The sequence below is a fragment of the Pelobates fuscus genome, chromosome 2 (assembly GCF_036172605.1).
Source record: "Pelobates fuscus isolate aPelFus1 chromosome 2, aPelFus1.pri, whole genome shotgun sequence".
NCBI lineage: Eukaryota > Metazoa > Chordata > Amphibia > Anura > Pelobatidae > Pelobates > Pelobates fuscus.
In genome coordinates, this window is record NC_086318.1 from 78,662,975 (window position 1) to 78,679,110 (window position 16,136).

At 41.0% G+C, this 16,136-nt stretch overlaps 1 protein-coding gene across 2 annotated transcripts in view; it reads right to left on the minus strand.

The window, feature by feature from the left end:
- FBXO36 (F-box protein 36) overlaps positions 1 to 16,136 on the minus strand; it is a 62,633-nt gene that overhangs the window by 19,991 nt on the left and 26,506 nt on the right. The window contains exon 3 of one of the 2 annotated variants that reach the window (XM_063442304.1): positions 1,698 to 1,849. In XM_063442304.1, the coding sequence (XP_063298374.1) occupies positions 1,698 to 1,849 (152 nt within the window). Of the gene's footprint in view, positions 1 to 1,676; positions 1,850 to 16,136 lie in introns of both variants that reach the window. The other variant, XM_063442303.1, reaches the window with a different exon arrangement.

Genomic DNA, 16,136 nt, shown 5'->3' on the forward strand with positions numbered 1-16,136 from the left:
AGCAAAAACGTAAGTCAAAAGCCATAGGGTCAGGAAGCCAAAAATAAGAATAGTCAGGACAAGCCAATATAAAAAAACTGAATATCAAATACAGGAATGCCCTCTCGGATAACCAAAATGTAATCGAAACCACGATAGGGCAAAGAAGTGATACAAAAAAGATAATCGTCCACAAAAAGTTTATAATTATTGATTGTATTGTGTTATAAAACCTAGACCTCAATTTAATTCTGTAAACCGAACACAAATGCAAAAATTGATTTTCAGGCAAAAGCCTTGTAGACCATATTAAACTGAAAAACATTTCAAACTTCACATCTGAAAATCTTGTGGGATTGTAGGATTTACAAACTCATGTGACTCCAAGATTAGAAATAAAGGTGTTAAAGCAGAACTCAATGTTAAACCATTTCACCTAAAAAGACCCTATTCTGAGATCTAATCTAGAGCTAAACCTTAGGAGTTCACACATTTTAATGTTATAAAAGTTACTGGTACTTTGAGTCATTTCCTTTGCTCTATGCATTGTCCTTGTAACGAGAACTTTAAGGAATCAGCCCCCTCTTCTGGCCAGCAGGATAAATACAGAGATTTTATTTGACCATATTTGTATTATTATTATTATTTATAAAGCCCCAATATATTCTGCATAACTGTAATTTCACAGTTGTATTTTATTCATATAAAAAAACAAAGCATTATTTTCAAAATTTGGAAAGGGATTACTTGCCAAGTGTAGTGTGAATTATTTCAATTTAATGATGACACCCAGTCAAACCTCAAGTAGAAGTAAGTAAATATCATGTGGGTTATTATAAATTCAATGTAACAGATACAGTGAGGGTTATTCAATAAAATGAAAATGCGAAGTGAATTCACATTTAAAGCAAAAATAGCCACATTGGAAAAATTCAGCCTCAAAAAAGACCAAATAAAGGTCCAGTAATTCGTAACGCTGAATTACCATCACTGTCAGCCGCTGCTGGAGACCACCCACCTCTGTTTTTGTGCTCCTCAGGTCAGCTCTCCACACCTCCCGCATTTCTTCCAGCAGGTCCCTTATGTCCCGCATTTCTTGAAGCAGGTCCCTTATGTCCCGTTTAGTTACAGGAGAGGAGTCTTCCTCTGAGTCTGAGTCTTGGTAGTGAGCCCCATCGTCTGATGGAGGCGAGGCAAGGCTCTCTCTGTCCTCATGGGAGTTGCCTGAGGTCTCACTGAGTGCTTCTGGCGCCATTTTGGCGGGAGCCATTGGAGAGGGTCGTGCAAACGCGAGCCGAATATTGGGGACTTTTGGCGGCTCCAGGAGGCGGAATTTTTTTTTTTCCGCCTTTTAGAATTAACAATGCTTAACGAATGCATTATACAGACAGGCATAAAACTAAACTATACATACGTATATCATTTCAAGCAAATAATAATAATAATAATAATAAAAAAACAAAACACTAAAAAATAACAAGAAAACTATTAAACGTCTCCATAGGAGGTAGGATCAAGGTTAGTTAGGTATATCTACATGTCTTTGGTTGGGGACAGACATATCCCAACTGTTACTGTGTTTCCTGGCCTGTGATCACAAATTTTCCAAAGTAAAAGCATACAATAATATACAATATTTTCACTGTCTGATTCAAGACACTAAGCTCCTAATATGTTAAGTAAAGATTTAAGCTTACCTTTTTAAATTTATGTGACACCTGTGCAAGCTGAGCAATGTCTTCTAGATCCAGGAAGCTTACGATGTACACTAGTAATGGATCAGGTAGGCGCTCCAGGTAATCATAGTAGCCCTGACACAGGTTTAGGATGTAATTCAAGGTTTCCTGTCCAAAGATTATTGCAATTTGAGCTGGATAAAAAAGGTAAGATAGTTGTCATTTTTCTGTATTAAAGGCTAATCAAATTCACACATATTTATGTACACACTATCACATATATAGTGGGCAAAAATTATAGAGTGGCCCATACTCCAATTTTAGGAATAACATGAGATATACTATGTTTAAAACACCTCACAGATATTTAATCCCATCATATTTACTTCTTAAGGAATCTTAAACAATTAAGGCAATGTATAAAATAAAGAAAGAAAAGGAAAAAAATATATAAATTTTAGAAAGAGCTGTCAAATTCTTTAACCCTTATTTAGTGTTAAACTGCTCAGAAATGGTTTATCACTGAATGGAGGGACAGTGCCAATGGACTCTAATCACTATAACCATTTCATCTCTTTGAACTAGATATAGTGCACAGTTTACCTTTAAACACACCGAACAATCTCTGGATCAGTGGTAGTCAACCTTGTACTCCAGATTGTTTGGACTACGTCTCCCATAATGCTCTTACAGCCATAATGAAGGCAAAGCATCAGGGAAGTTGTAGTCCACAGAATCTGGAGTCCTGATGGTTGCCATAGACTATGGTTCCCGGTTATATGATCATATCCAGAAACTTTGATAGATCTCCTTCTTTGCTGCAAAATAGGTCAGCAGGAGAGAAGACAGAATATAATTTTTTTTTAAAGGGACACTATAGTCACCAGAACAAATATAGCTTTATGTAGTTGTTCTGGTGAGTATAATCAGTGCCTTCAGGCATTTTAATTCAAACTCTGCCTTTTCAGAGAAAAGGCATTGTTTACATCAAGCATGTCCAAGGTTTAAGTTTATGTGGGCCACACACACACACACACACACACACACACATTCTCATAGACAGACACACACATACTCACAGACAGACACATACAGACACACACACATACTCACTGACAGAAACAAACACACACAGACAGACACACACACAGACTGACACATACACACTGACAGACACACACACATACTCACTGACAGACACAAACACATACTGACAGACAGACACAGACACACACATACTCACTGACAGACACACACACACACACACACTTGCTGACAGACACACACATACTTGCTGACAGACACACACACAAACACACTGACACAGACACACACACACACACACTTACTTTGTATTATTGCTCCTTACCTTATGGAGCCGATGTCGGGCATCTCCCTGGGGTCCTTCCTGCTCCTCACTGCTCCCTCCCGCACGCGGTTTAGTGAGGCTGGGTGCCGGAATATGACGTCATATTCCGGCGCCCGGCTTCACTTCAGTTGGCGTGCGCGAGGGAGCAGTGAGGAGCTGGAACACTGAGCTCCCTCGCGGCATCTCCGGCCGGGTAAATGATAGCAGAGTAGGCACCTGCAATGTGGAGAAAGCAGGTGCCTACTCTGCTATAACACTGAGCATGTACTCGCAGCGCCACAAAGATGGTCCTTGTGGGTTGCATGCGGCCAGTGGGCCGCAAGTTTGACATGCTTGGTTTACATTGCCCCTGGGGACACCTCCAAGTATCCACTCATCAGATGGCCACTGGAGGTGCTTCCTGGCTCAGTGCTGCACAGTAGGCAGCACTGCTGTTCATCGTCTCCACACTCTGCATGGGGATGCTTAATTTTCCTCATAGAGATGCATTGCTTTAACGCATCTCTACGAGGAGGTGCTGATTGGCCAAAACTGTGTTTGGCCTCACCCCCCATGGGAAAGCATTGGATTGGCCAAAAATAGGCAATTGTGATGATGATACCAAGGGGGCGGGCAATAAGGAGAGTTTTCATTGCTTTTAAGGGGGCTGAGGGTGGGGGGGGGGGGGGGGTGGGAGGGTGGGGGGCAAGCAACCTAAATGGTGGGATTAACAAAATAGGGTCAGCAATACATGCTTGTGTTCCTGACCCTATAGTGCTCCTTTAAGTCTGTTTGTGTGTGTCCCTGTTATTTTGTGTTCATATGCTGCAGAATTATGCAGAAACACACGATCTCAGAGAACAGTGGTGGCTAACCCCTGCATTGTAGTTGTTATGGACTACAATACCCATGATGCTTAGCCAGTGTATAAATATGACTGCGAATGGCAAAGCACCACGGGATGTTTAGTCCAGAGAAACCTAGTCAATCAGTGGGTTTACATACTAATGTATTAATACAGAACAATCTGTCAATCTTATAAACATGAAAGTGAAGTTAGGAGAGACATTTCTGCAGTGTTTGTGTTTAGCTGTAATTTTCCTCTTACTCATTTACTATACCCACACATATTATATACCGTTTTTCTTGCCATTAAATGGTCTTTCTAAATATACCATTATTTTCATCATATCATTAACACCCCCGAACCGCAAAAAAACACCCGTGCTAAATAGTTTCTAAATTTTGTCCTGAGTTTAGAAATGCCCAATGTTCCAAATTTTGGAAACTTATAGGGCTATAAGTACAAGTAGCACTTTGCTATTTCCAAACCATTTTTTTTCAAAATTAACGCAAGTTACATTGTAATACTGATATCTGTCAGGAATCCCTGAATAACCCTTCACATGTATATATTTTTTTAAAATAAGACAGCCTAAGGTATTAAACTTGGGGTATTTTGACTCTTTTCATGCAACCATTTTACCACCAATCTATGCCAAATAAAAAAAAAAAACTGGTGATTTTTTTGACACAAATAGCAATTTAAGAAGACGTGTATAGTTACTGCCAAAGAACACCCCAATATGTGTTCAGCAATATCTTCTGAGTACAGTGATACCCCCATGTATTGGTGTCTCTGGTTCTTTGGGGGCTAAAATACCTTATTTAGAGAGTGCACATTCCAGTTTTCCAACTTGGAATTTTCACAGATGGTCATCATGCACCCATGTCCTATTTGGGACATTTTTGAAACCGGCCAATGTAATTTACTGCAATCAAACCATACATTTTTTAAAAGTAGACATCCTAGGGTATTTCAAATAGTAGTATTTAACACTTTCCATGCACTAATTCTACCACCAGTCTTTGTCAAACTTTTGGGTAGTCATTATTTTGTGTTATTTTTCACACACATTGTACATTAGGCATGGATTCTCAGTTCCTGTTACGTGTTACTGACAAAGAACACCACAATATGTGTTCGGCAACATCTCCCAAATACAACAGTGCCCCCAATGTACAGGTTTTATGGGTTTTTGCAAACTTACAGGGTTCAAATGTAGGGCTTTTCCCTATTCCATGTTTGCACATGGATATTTGCCAGATTGGTTTGCTGTGCCTATGTTGCCTTTGAGACCCTGTAGCAGCCCAGGAATGAAAATTAACCCCATCATGGCATACCATTTGTAAAAGTAGATAAACACGGTATTCAAAATGGGGTCTGTCTAGTCTTTTGTAATAGCCACTTAGCCACAAACGCTTGCCAAAGTTAGCGTTCATATTTGTTTTTTTGCACACAAAAACTGCACTTTTACTGGTGATTTAATTGTCATGATAAGTTTTACTGTTTTAAACACTCATATTTATGTTCAGCGAAGTCTCCAGAGTATAACAATACCCCCCCATGTATAGGTTTTATAGTGTTTTGTAAAGTTACAGGGTCAATATAGGGCTTGCCCAATTCAGTTTGCCAGATTGGTTTGCTGGGTTTGTGTTGCCTTTTGATACCATATGGTAGCCCAGGAATGTGAAATAACCCCATCGTGGCATACCATTTTCAAATGTAGATAACCCAGGGTATTCCAAATGGGTTATGTCCAGTCTTTTGTAGTAGCCACTTAGTCACAAACGCTGGGCAAAGTTAGCGTTTTTATTTGCCTTTTATAAGTGTTTTTTTCCCCTATTTATATTAAATATATAGTACGGCTTTTGGGAAGACCAATCAGGAGAGGGTTACAATAATCCACGCAGGAAATTACTAGAGCATGGACAAGCTCCTTGGTAGCATCTTGCGTAAGAAAGGGGCGGATGCGGGCTATGTTTTTAAGATGGAATCTACAGGATTTGGCAACATGCTGGATGTGAGGCTCAAAGGTGAGGCCAGAATCAAGTTTGACGCCAAGACAGTGCGCTTGCAAGGATGGACTGATGTGGGTACCACAAACTTGAAGGGAGAGCGAAAGAGGAGGATCAGTATTAGGAGGAGGAAAGACAAGGAGCTCAGTTTTAGAGAGATTGGCAAGTGGTGGGGCGAGAGGAAAAGAGAAGAGCAGCCACCTCTTGGTCAGTAACCGGGAGAATGTCTGAAGGGTAGGAAAGGTATGATCTATGAGTAGTTGAGAAACAGAATGGCAAGGAGGGGAGAATTCTTTCCTTAGCTGTTCAATCTTGTCAGTAAAGTAACATGCAAAGTTATCAGCAGTAAGGTTAGTTTGGGGGGTGGTCACAGCAGGATGAAGAAGAGAATTAAAGGTGTCAAAGAGACGCCTGGGATTGCGGGAGCATGAACTAATGAGAGAGGAAAAGTAGGACTGTTTGGCAAGGGCAAGGGCTGTGCTGTATGAACACAATATGAATCTATAATGGAGAAAGTCTGACTGGGTGCGAGACTTACTCCAGGAGCGTTCAGCACAACGGGAGCATCTTTGCAGGTAGCGTGTTGATTTAGTATGCCACGGTTGGGGGCGGGTCCTCCTCGAGGTGCTTGTTTGGAGCGGTGCTGCAGCGTTCAAGGCAGAGGTGAGGGTAGTGTTATATGCGGAGATGGCCAGTGAAGGACAGGGAAGGGATGGACAGCAGTCGTGAATCAATATCAGCTGACAACTGCTGGTCAGTTGTCAAGAGAATTAAGGTCCCTCCTGAGTTGAGGGGGGGTTAGGCTGAGGTTGTTGGGTGAGGGGGTACACGATAAGAGGTGGTGATTGTGGCAAACCTAGCCACTTCAGAGTATATGGCTGTGACTTTAAAGGTTGTCCAGAACACTGCTGCACTTCCATGGTTAAATGTATTCTGATTATTTTGTGGAAATGTATGCTTGCATGTATAACCTATAGCATTCGCATGCTAGTAGCCGAAAAGCCGCTAGCATTCACATGGTTGTTTCACGAACAGCCACTTTACCGGCTGTTCGTGAAACGAACCAAGTACCGAACCAGAGCCCACACACAGAGGGTCGTGTGGCTCCAATTAATGGATTGCAACATTGTTGCAATCGGTAGTTAAGTGCTTTCCTGGGTGACCGTCGTTTGACTACCGACCACGTGGTGGGCGGCCATCTTCGATCCTTTGTTAGCCCAGCGGTGTTTGGTGGTCGAGCGCCTGGAACTAAAATCGGCTACTCGACGACACGAACACCGCTGGACTTCCAGGCCGTTTGGGAACTCCGGTCTTTTAGTGTTGGGTTCCCCAATCGGTGTTCGGTACTTTTAGGTGAATGCAAAATAAATTATGTTTTCGTGTGCCGTTCGGTTATTTAAGCTGGGAGCTGAACGGTACTCGCACGAAATATGCGCTCAGACCCAGCTATCTACGGTCATTAATATTAATCGCACGAATAAAGCAAAAGTTATGGATTTTTATGTTAAAAGCCGGTTCTGCTGTACAGAGGGATAATCCACTTAACAGGATATTCTAGTGGGAGTATCCCTCTCATACAGCAGTGCATGGTGGGAGAAATGAAAGTCGTTTAGAGGCTGCAAAGGTCAAAGGAGGTTAATTGGAATATTGAAGTCCCCGAGAATTAGGGATGGAATGTTAGAAGAGAGGAAATAGGGTAGCCAGGCAGCAAAGTGGTCAAGGAAGAGAAGAGGGGAACCAGGGGGACGATAAATAACAGCAATGTTAGCGGAAAAGGGTTTGAAAAGGCGAATTTAATTTTTTTCAAATGATGGGAAAGAGAGGGAAGGGGGGGTGGGTAGAGGTTTAAATGAGCAGTGAGGGGAGAGGAGAAACCCTACACCACCACCAATGCTTTAATTATTTTATAATATATTATACACACACACACATACATATATATATATATATATATATATATACATATATATATATATATATATGTATATATATATATATGTTTAATATATATATTAAACATTTTAGAAGCCTGGGGGACTGTCTGACAGTTCAGACAGTCCCCCTGCTGGCAGCTCCTAGACTCCTATTGCGTGGCGATGTTATCATGGTGATCACATGGCCCTGGAGGGCCGGGGTTGCTGCAGGGGGACTGCTCGGGTCTCCTGCAGTCCTCCCAGACCGCGGTTGTCGTGGATCGCCAGTCCAGGTAAGTCCAGGGCTCCTATTTGCCACGGTCATACTAGGTACGTCAGCGGTCCTTAACAACCGCTTTTTTGTCAGATGTACGTAGTACGTCCATGGTCGTTAAGGGGATATACATAGATATATATATATAATTTAATTCTAAGTGTATTTTGATATAAATTTATATATATTAATATCACAACACAGTTAGAATAAAATTATATATTATAACTCCCCATCCAACTATCGTCCTATCTCGCTACTGCCTTTTGCATCCAAGATCCTTGAAAGAATTGTGTATGCGAGATTGACAGACTTCCTCGAGTCCAACTCTCTGCTAGATCCGCTTCAGTCTGGTTTCCGCGCTAAGCACTCTGTGGAAATGGCACTGACCAAAGTATCCAATGATCTACTCGCTGCAAAATCTCGTGGTCACTACTCTATCCTAATTCTCCTTGACCTGTCTGCGGCTTTTGACACTGTTGATGATCATCTTCTCATCCTCCGCAATATCGGTCTACAAGATATTACTCTCTCCTGGTGCTCCTCCTACCTCTCCCAGCGCTCTTTCAGTGTTTCTTTCTCTGGCTCTGCTTCTTCTCCCCAACTCCTCTCTGTTGGTGTCCCCCAAGGTTCAGTCCTTGGTCCCCTACTGTTCTCCATCTATACTGCCTCCCTTGGTAAACTCATTAGCTCCTTTGGCTTCCAATATCATTTCTATGCAGATGACACGCAAATCTACCTGTCCTCTCCTGATCTCTCCCCGTCCCTCTTGACTAGTGTCTCTGACTGCCTCTCTGCTGTTTCTAATTGGATGGCTGCCCACTTCCTTAAACTAAACTTGACCAAAACTGAAATTCTGGTCTTTCCTCCCTCAAGTGTTGTTACTCCTGTGTCTGTTACTCCTGTGTCTGTCTCCCTCCAAGTCAACGCTACCATCAGCTCCACCACGCAGGCTCGCTGCCTAGGTGTTCTCTTTGACTCTGACCTCTCCTACAAGCCTCATGTTCAATCTATCGCCAAATCCTGTCATTTCCATCTCAAAAACATTGCGCGCATCCGCCCCTACTTAACGCCAGATGCGACTAAGGTGTTGGTCCATTCCACTGTCCTTTCTCGCCTTGACTACTGTAATCCGCTTCTCAGTGGTCTTACTTGCTCCCAACTTGCGCCGTTACAGTCCATAATGGATGCGGCGGCGAGGCTCATCTTCCTGTCCGCCCGCACCTCCCATGCCTCACCCTTCTGTCAGTCCCTACATTGGCTTCCTATAAAATATAGAGCTCAATTTAAAATTCTGGTTCTTGCTTTCAAATCACTACATAATGCTGCTCCCACCTATCTATCCTCCCCTATACACAAGTATGTCCCGTGTAGGCCCTTACGATCTGCTGAAGACTTACGTCTATCTTCTGTCCGTACTCCCACCTCTGATGCTCGCCTTCAAGATTTCTCGAGGGCTGCACCGTTCCTGTGGAACTCGCTTCCCTCCTCTGTTAGATGCTCACCCAGTCTCCACTCCTTCAAAAAAATCATTAAAAACCCACTTCTTCATAAAAGCGTATCAATTAAACTGTTAATAGCTCCCAACGGATTCCTCTTCTGCAAATGTCACTAGTCTAATACTATCCTTACCTTTTTGTGTCATTTTACCCCACTCCCTCTAGCATGTAAGCTCATTGAGCAGGGCCCTCAATCCCTCTGTTCCTGTGTGTCCAACTTGTCTGGTTACAACTACATGTCTGTTCGTCCACCCATTGTAAAGCGCTACGGAATTTGACAGCGCTCTATAAATATCATAATAATAATAATATAATTTTTTAAAAATTATTTTTATTTTTTTTATTTTTTATTATTATTTATTTTTTATAATATAAATATATATATATATATATATATATATACACACACACAATATATAAAGTTATTATATATATTATATGTATATATATATACACACACACACGTGTGTAATTTTACTGTAAGTACATTTTTATATTAATATATGTATATTTTAATAACAAAATACACTAAGGATGCTGTTAAATAAAAGATATATGAATATATATATTCATCTCATATATATATACACACACACACACACATATATTTTTTAAATGTATTACCTTTTTTTTTTTTCCACCAGCAGGGGACTGCCTGTCAGTTCAGGCAGTACTGGCAGCACTGTGGACACCTATTGTGGCCATGTCACATGGCCCCTGGGGGTCCTAAATTGCAGAGGGGGGACTGTCTGGACTGAGCCCTGACAGTACCCCCTAAGAAGAAGACCGATCGCCGGCAGGGGAATGGCGGCGATCGGAAAGTACATGGGGAGTGAGGGAGGGTAGGGGTTAAATTTTTTTGAAAAAATATTTCATTATTTTTTTACAATTTTTTAATTTATATTTACTGAGTGCCTCGACCCCTCGAGGCACTCAGTACAGGCAGAGCATCGGAAGCCTGCCTGATGGTTTCCGATGCTCTGCCTCACTGCCAGGCTCCACGTGGAGCAAACCAGAAGTGATCGCTCTGGCGGGAGCAATCACCCGGTGTTCTCCGGCGGCCAGGCAGTGTGGTGGGGGTATTGCAGCGATGCCTCGACATCGAGGCATCGCTGCAATACCATTAGAGCTGCTGTAAGCGATCATGAGTGTGGGAACAAGTAACTTCATGACAAAAGGTAAGAAGAGAGCTATACAGAAAGTGGATTATGAGTTTGTTACCTCATTGGTTAGGAGAAAAACCAAATTATTAGGGGGTGTGAATGCATGATAGAATTGTGTGAATCACACTTAATTGCTGTAGTTAACCTACTACAGTCCTATCAAAATGTTCACCGCACACTGAATTACCATAAACCAGTGCAACATGGCTCACTCATTGAAAATCGCTTGTGAGAGAGCTGAAATGAATGTTAGAAGACATAGCAACTGCATCTAGTTAATGTAATATAACAAACAAAATAGAAGATTCACCAAAACCATGTATACATATCTTGGCTTGACTTTGTGAATGAAGATTTAGGAAGCGGGTTGTACAAATCTGATGCAGACTCGCTGATGGATAATGAAGCCAGTTCGGGACAGTGACCGGGCTGCAGCAGCTCCAAGAGAAAATCTGGTCTGACTTTGATGCCACACTGTCATAGTCCTTCCTCTGTTCCTTTTAATTCTTTTTATTCCCAGGATATGCCCTATGTGCATTCTCGAAGGATGACACAGCCCAATGAATGGTGTGTCTATAGGTTATAGTAGACCAGTGCCGACGGTCTTTGTGACAGGCACCATGGGAATTTCTTCAGAGAGACCTTGTACCGATTTGGTGCTCCTCTGTCGCGGTGAGCAATGGAGAGTTGGTTTGGCATACAGCACAATCCTGGAGGCATGCCCTGCCCAGTGCAATTGCGACTTGAAAAGCATTGCCCTGATGCTAGTGGTCACTGCCTGTACAAGAACTTTGATGGTTTTTATGAAGTAATTCCATTAGATGTTTTAGACTGTGCAGAGGCAGTGCTGGCGAAAGCGCTTAAGGAGCTGTAGGTGGTGGCGATAGGTACTCATGACTCAGAATCGTACAGGAGAGAGGTCAGTATGACAGCTCTGTACACACTGTTCTTTGTGCCTCTCCTCAGATGCTTGTTGTTCCAGATTTTTTTTTCTATGAAGTCTACCTAATACTCTGTTTGACTTTGCCAGTGTGCTATCTCTTTTTTCGATCTTGGCATCTGAGGAGATAATAAACCCAAGGGAGCTGAATTGATGGACTATCGTCAGTTCTGATTTGCCAAGGTGATGCAGTGGGAATGTAATCTTCATGAGGTGCCGGCTGGTGGAGGACAACTGTCTTCTTCAGGCTGACTTCAGCCTCTGCCAAAAGTTATTTGCTGGAGGGTTGTCACTGTGTGAGAAAAAAGGGCAGCATTGTCAGTGAAGAGCAGCTCTCTGATAAGTTGGTCTGCAATCTTGGTGTGGGCCCTTAGTAGCCTCAGATTAAATAGGCAGTCTACAGTGCGGTAAAGGATGTAAACAATCCTCTTCATCAAGGTCTATAGCAGCCCTTTGAAGCATCACGCTAAATAATATTGTGAAGAGAGTTGGTGGTAGTACACAGCCTTACTTTACACCCTTGCCTACAGGGAAGTCGTTGCTGTGTCTGACTTGGCCACGTTGATCTTCGTGTAGCTGAATGATTATATTGAGAAACTTAGGGGGCAATCCTAGGAGTTTCCAGATTTGCCACATATCTTTTCTGCTTACAGTGTTGAATGCTTTGGTAAAACCAACGAACGTCACATACAATCCCTTGTTCTGTTCGCAACATTTATCTTGGAGCTGTCTGAGAACATATACCATGTCAGTGGAGCTCTTTCTAGCTCTTTTGCAATGGTAGGTACCAGTCTAAGAGTACTCTTCCAAGGATTTTTCCTGCAACAGAGAGCAGTGTTATCCCCTGATTATTAGAGCAATCAGACTTTTCTCCTTTGTTCTTATCCAGGGTGATGATTATTGCTTCATGGAGGTCCTGTAGTACTTGGTCTTGTTCCCATCTGCAAAGAAATCATTAAGTTTAGTGTGTAATGCTGGGCCCCTATACCTCCAGACAAAATTCCATCAACTGCTGCCATGCCGTTTTTCAGCTCCTTAATAGCCTTAATAGTCGCTTCAAGAGTGGGAATCTCATCGAACGTAGTTTTTTTTGGGCTGTTGTAGGATGCGATGGAGTGCAAAAACTTGGACCATGCAGTTGGTGCTGAAGAGAGACTGGAAATACACTGCCTTCAAGGCTTCATAAAAGGCTCTGTAGTAACCAACATCTCTGTAAAGCTGTGTTATATCTGCAAGGTTTGTCGATCACTTGTTCTGAATCTCTCAATGCTTGGGGGCTGCAGGTTTCTGCATACAGGCTGTTTTTGTGCTAAAATACAATACAAGTGCAGTGCTTATAAATTTTACACCAGAATATAAAAGCTTACCCCTAAATATAGGAATGGGGAAGCCGATACTCATACTCAAAAAGAGAGAGGGGAAAATGAAACAGTGCAATATGACATGGTTCTGAACATAAAGACTGTTGTGCCTTTTAGGCAGCATCAAGACCTCTTCTGATAACCAGCCAAATTCATCCTGAAAAGTGCATAAAGTAAACAGGAGAAAAAATCTAGTTCAATATTGCCATGAGCCATGTAAGAAAAATTATATAGCTTAGTATGCTCAGCTTTACTTGGAGTCCATAAAATACTGGCTCCAAGATTGTAGACACTGTGCCAATATGGCTTGGTATACCATCTCTTTGATTCAATTTCAGATGGAGATTACCAGGCCAGGAGCCAGGTTGCTTTCTTGTAACTGTAGATGTCCGTTCTTTATATACCATAATTTCATGTAATAAAGGTTATAAAGCTGCAGTTATTTTTAAATTAATCCAAAAGATGTTGGATAAACAGATTGCTTTTATATTGCATGGTATTCAATTAATTTTAAATAAGAATAATTTTTGGTTCAAGGACATTTTTTACCTACAAACATGTGGTACCACGATGGGCACTAGGTTTGCACCTAGCAATGCCAACCTATTCATGGCATACTGGGAACTCAAATATGTGCATGGAGGCTATGGCTGGGTGACAGACCTGTTCACCTATGAAAGGTACATCTACAATTCGTTTAGTTTATTTATTTTTTTAACTAAACAGTATGATATAATAGGCATAACTGAAACATGGTGGGATGAGACACATGACTGGGCAGTTAACTTAAATGGGTACACGTTATTTAGGAAGGATAGGAAAAACAAGAAGGGTGGTGTTGTATGTTTGTATGTCAACCATGATTTAAAGCCAAATCTTAAGCAAATGGAATGTGATGAGGAAAATGTGAAAGCTTTATGGGTAAATATCTGCTTGAGGGAAAAGAAGGGAAACCAACTATTGGTTGGGATATGTTATAAACCACCTAATGTTAATATTGACGAGGAACAACATCTGTTTGACCAAATTGAGAAAGCTGCAAATCTGGGTAACACTTTAATTATTGGAGATTTTAATTACCCTGACATAAATTGGGACAGAGGGACTAGTAGCTCAGCAAAGAGAATTAGGTTTTTAAACTTGTTAAATGACACCTTCATGTCACAACTTGTACAAGCACCAACTAGAATGGACGCTTGTCTGGACCTGGTTTTAACAAACAACGTTCTTCTTTTGACCAAAATTCAAGTAGGTGAGCACTTGGGAAATAGTGATCACAATATAGTGTCCTTTGAAATAAACTCAAAAAAACAAAAGCACACGGGGTATACTAAAACATATAATTTTAAAAAGGCCAATTTCAATAAGTTAAGGGAAGCTTTACAATATATTGACTGGCATAAACTCTTTAGTGAAAAGAACACTGAGGATAAATGGATCATCTTCCAACAAATATTAGAAAGGTACATTTCTCAGTATGTACCATTGGGAAATAAATATAAAAGAAACAAATTAAAACCAATGTGGCTTAGTAAAGAAGTAAAACAAGAGATTAAAAATAAATAAAAAGGGCATTTAAAGCCTTTAAATCGGACAAATCAGATGCATCTTATAAGGAAGGATATAAGGAAGCAAATAATGCGTGCAAAAAGGCAATTAGACTTGCTACACTTCAAAATTAAAAAATGATAGCTAAAGAGAGCAAAACCAACCCCAAAGCATTTTTTAAGTACATAAATTCTAAAAAACCCAAAAATGAAAGTGGAGGTACACTAAAAACTGAAATGGGGGTGTTGGTTAATGAAGACCAGGAAAAGGTAGGAATTTTAAATAACTATTTCTCCTCCGTATATATTAAGGAAGAACCCATGGCAACAGATGTGCAAATGATTGCTACTAAAAACTTGCAGAATAATTGTAATTGGTTAACTCAAGACAAGGTGCTGCAGCAACTAAAGAAAGTTAATATAAACAAAGCTCCAGGGCCTGACGGTATCCATCCACGAGTACGTAAGGAACCAAGTGTAGAAATAAGTGAACCTCTGTTTTTAATCTTTCAAGATTCTTTTCTTTCAGGAAGTGTTCCGGAGGATTGGAGGAAGGTTCAAAATCCTTGCCTGGAAATTATAGACCTGTGAGCTTAACTTCTGTGGCTGGTAAAATATTTGAAAGGAAAATTAAGGGATAATATTCAAGAATTCCTTGAGAAGAACATGGTTATCAGCAAAAATCAGCACGGTTTTATGAAGCACAGGTCATGTCAAACTAACTTGATTGCGTTCTACGAAGAAGTAAGCAGAAGTATAGATCAGGGTGTTGCAGTGGATGTGATCTATTTGGATTTTGCCAAGGCATTTGGTACAGTTCCACACAATAGATTAGTGTTCAAACTCAAGGAAATCGGTCTAGATGAAATGCTTGTTCTTGGGTAGAACATTGGCTTAAAAACAGAGTACAAAGAGTTGTCGTTAATGGTAAATTTTCAAGCTGGACAGAGGTGGCAAGTGGTGTCCCTCAGGGGTCTGTTCTGGGACCCCTTCTATTTAACATGTTTATAAATGATCTTGAAGACAGCATTGAAAGTCATGTTTCAGTGTTTGCAGATGACACAAAACTTTGTAAAATAATACAATGTGAGCAAGATATTACTTTGCTGCAGAGGGATTTAGATAGACTGGGGGACTGGGCACTCAAATGGCAGATGAAATTTAATGTTGAAAAATGCAAAGTTATGCACTTCGGCGTAAAGAATAGACAAGCAACGTATACCCTTAATGGAAGCGAATTAGGGATAACAACACACGAAAAGGACTTGGGAATTGTTATAGACAACAAAATGCAACAATGTGCAATGTCAATCAGCAGTGGCCAAGGACAGTAAGGTATTGTCATGCATGAAAAAGGGCATTCATTCTCGGGACGAGAATATCATTTTGCCTCTTTATAAATCACTGGTAAGACCACATATTGAATATGCTGTGCAATTTTGGGCACCTGTTCTAAAGAAGGATATTATGGCACTAGAAAAAGTGCAGAGGCGGGCTACAAAATTAATAAAAGGAATGGAACAGATCAGCTATGAAGAACGGTTAACAAATTTAAACCTATTTAGTTTAGAAAAACG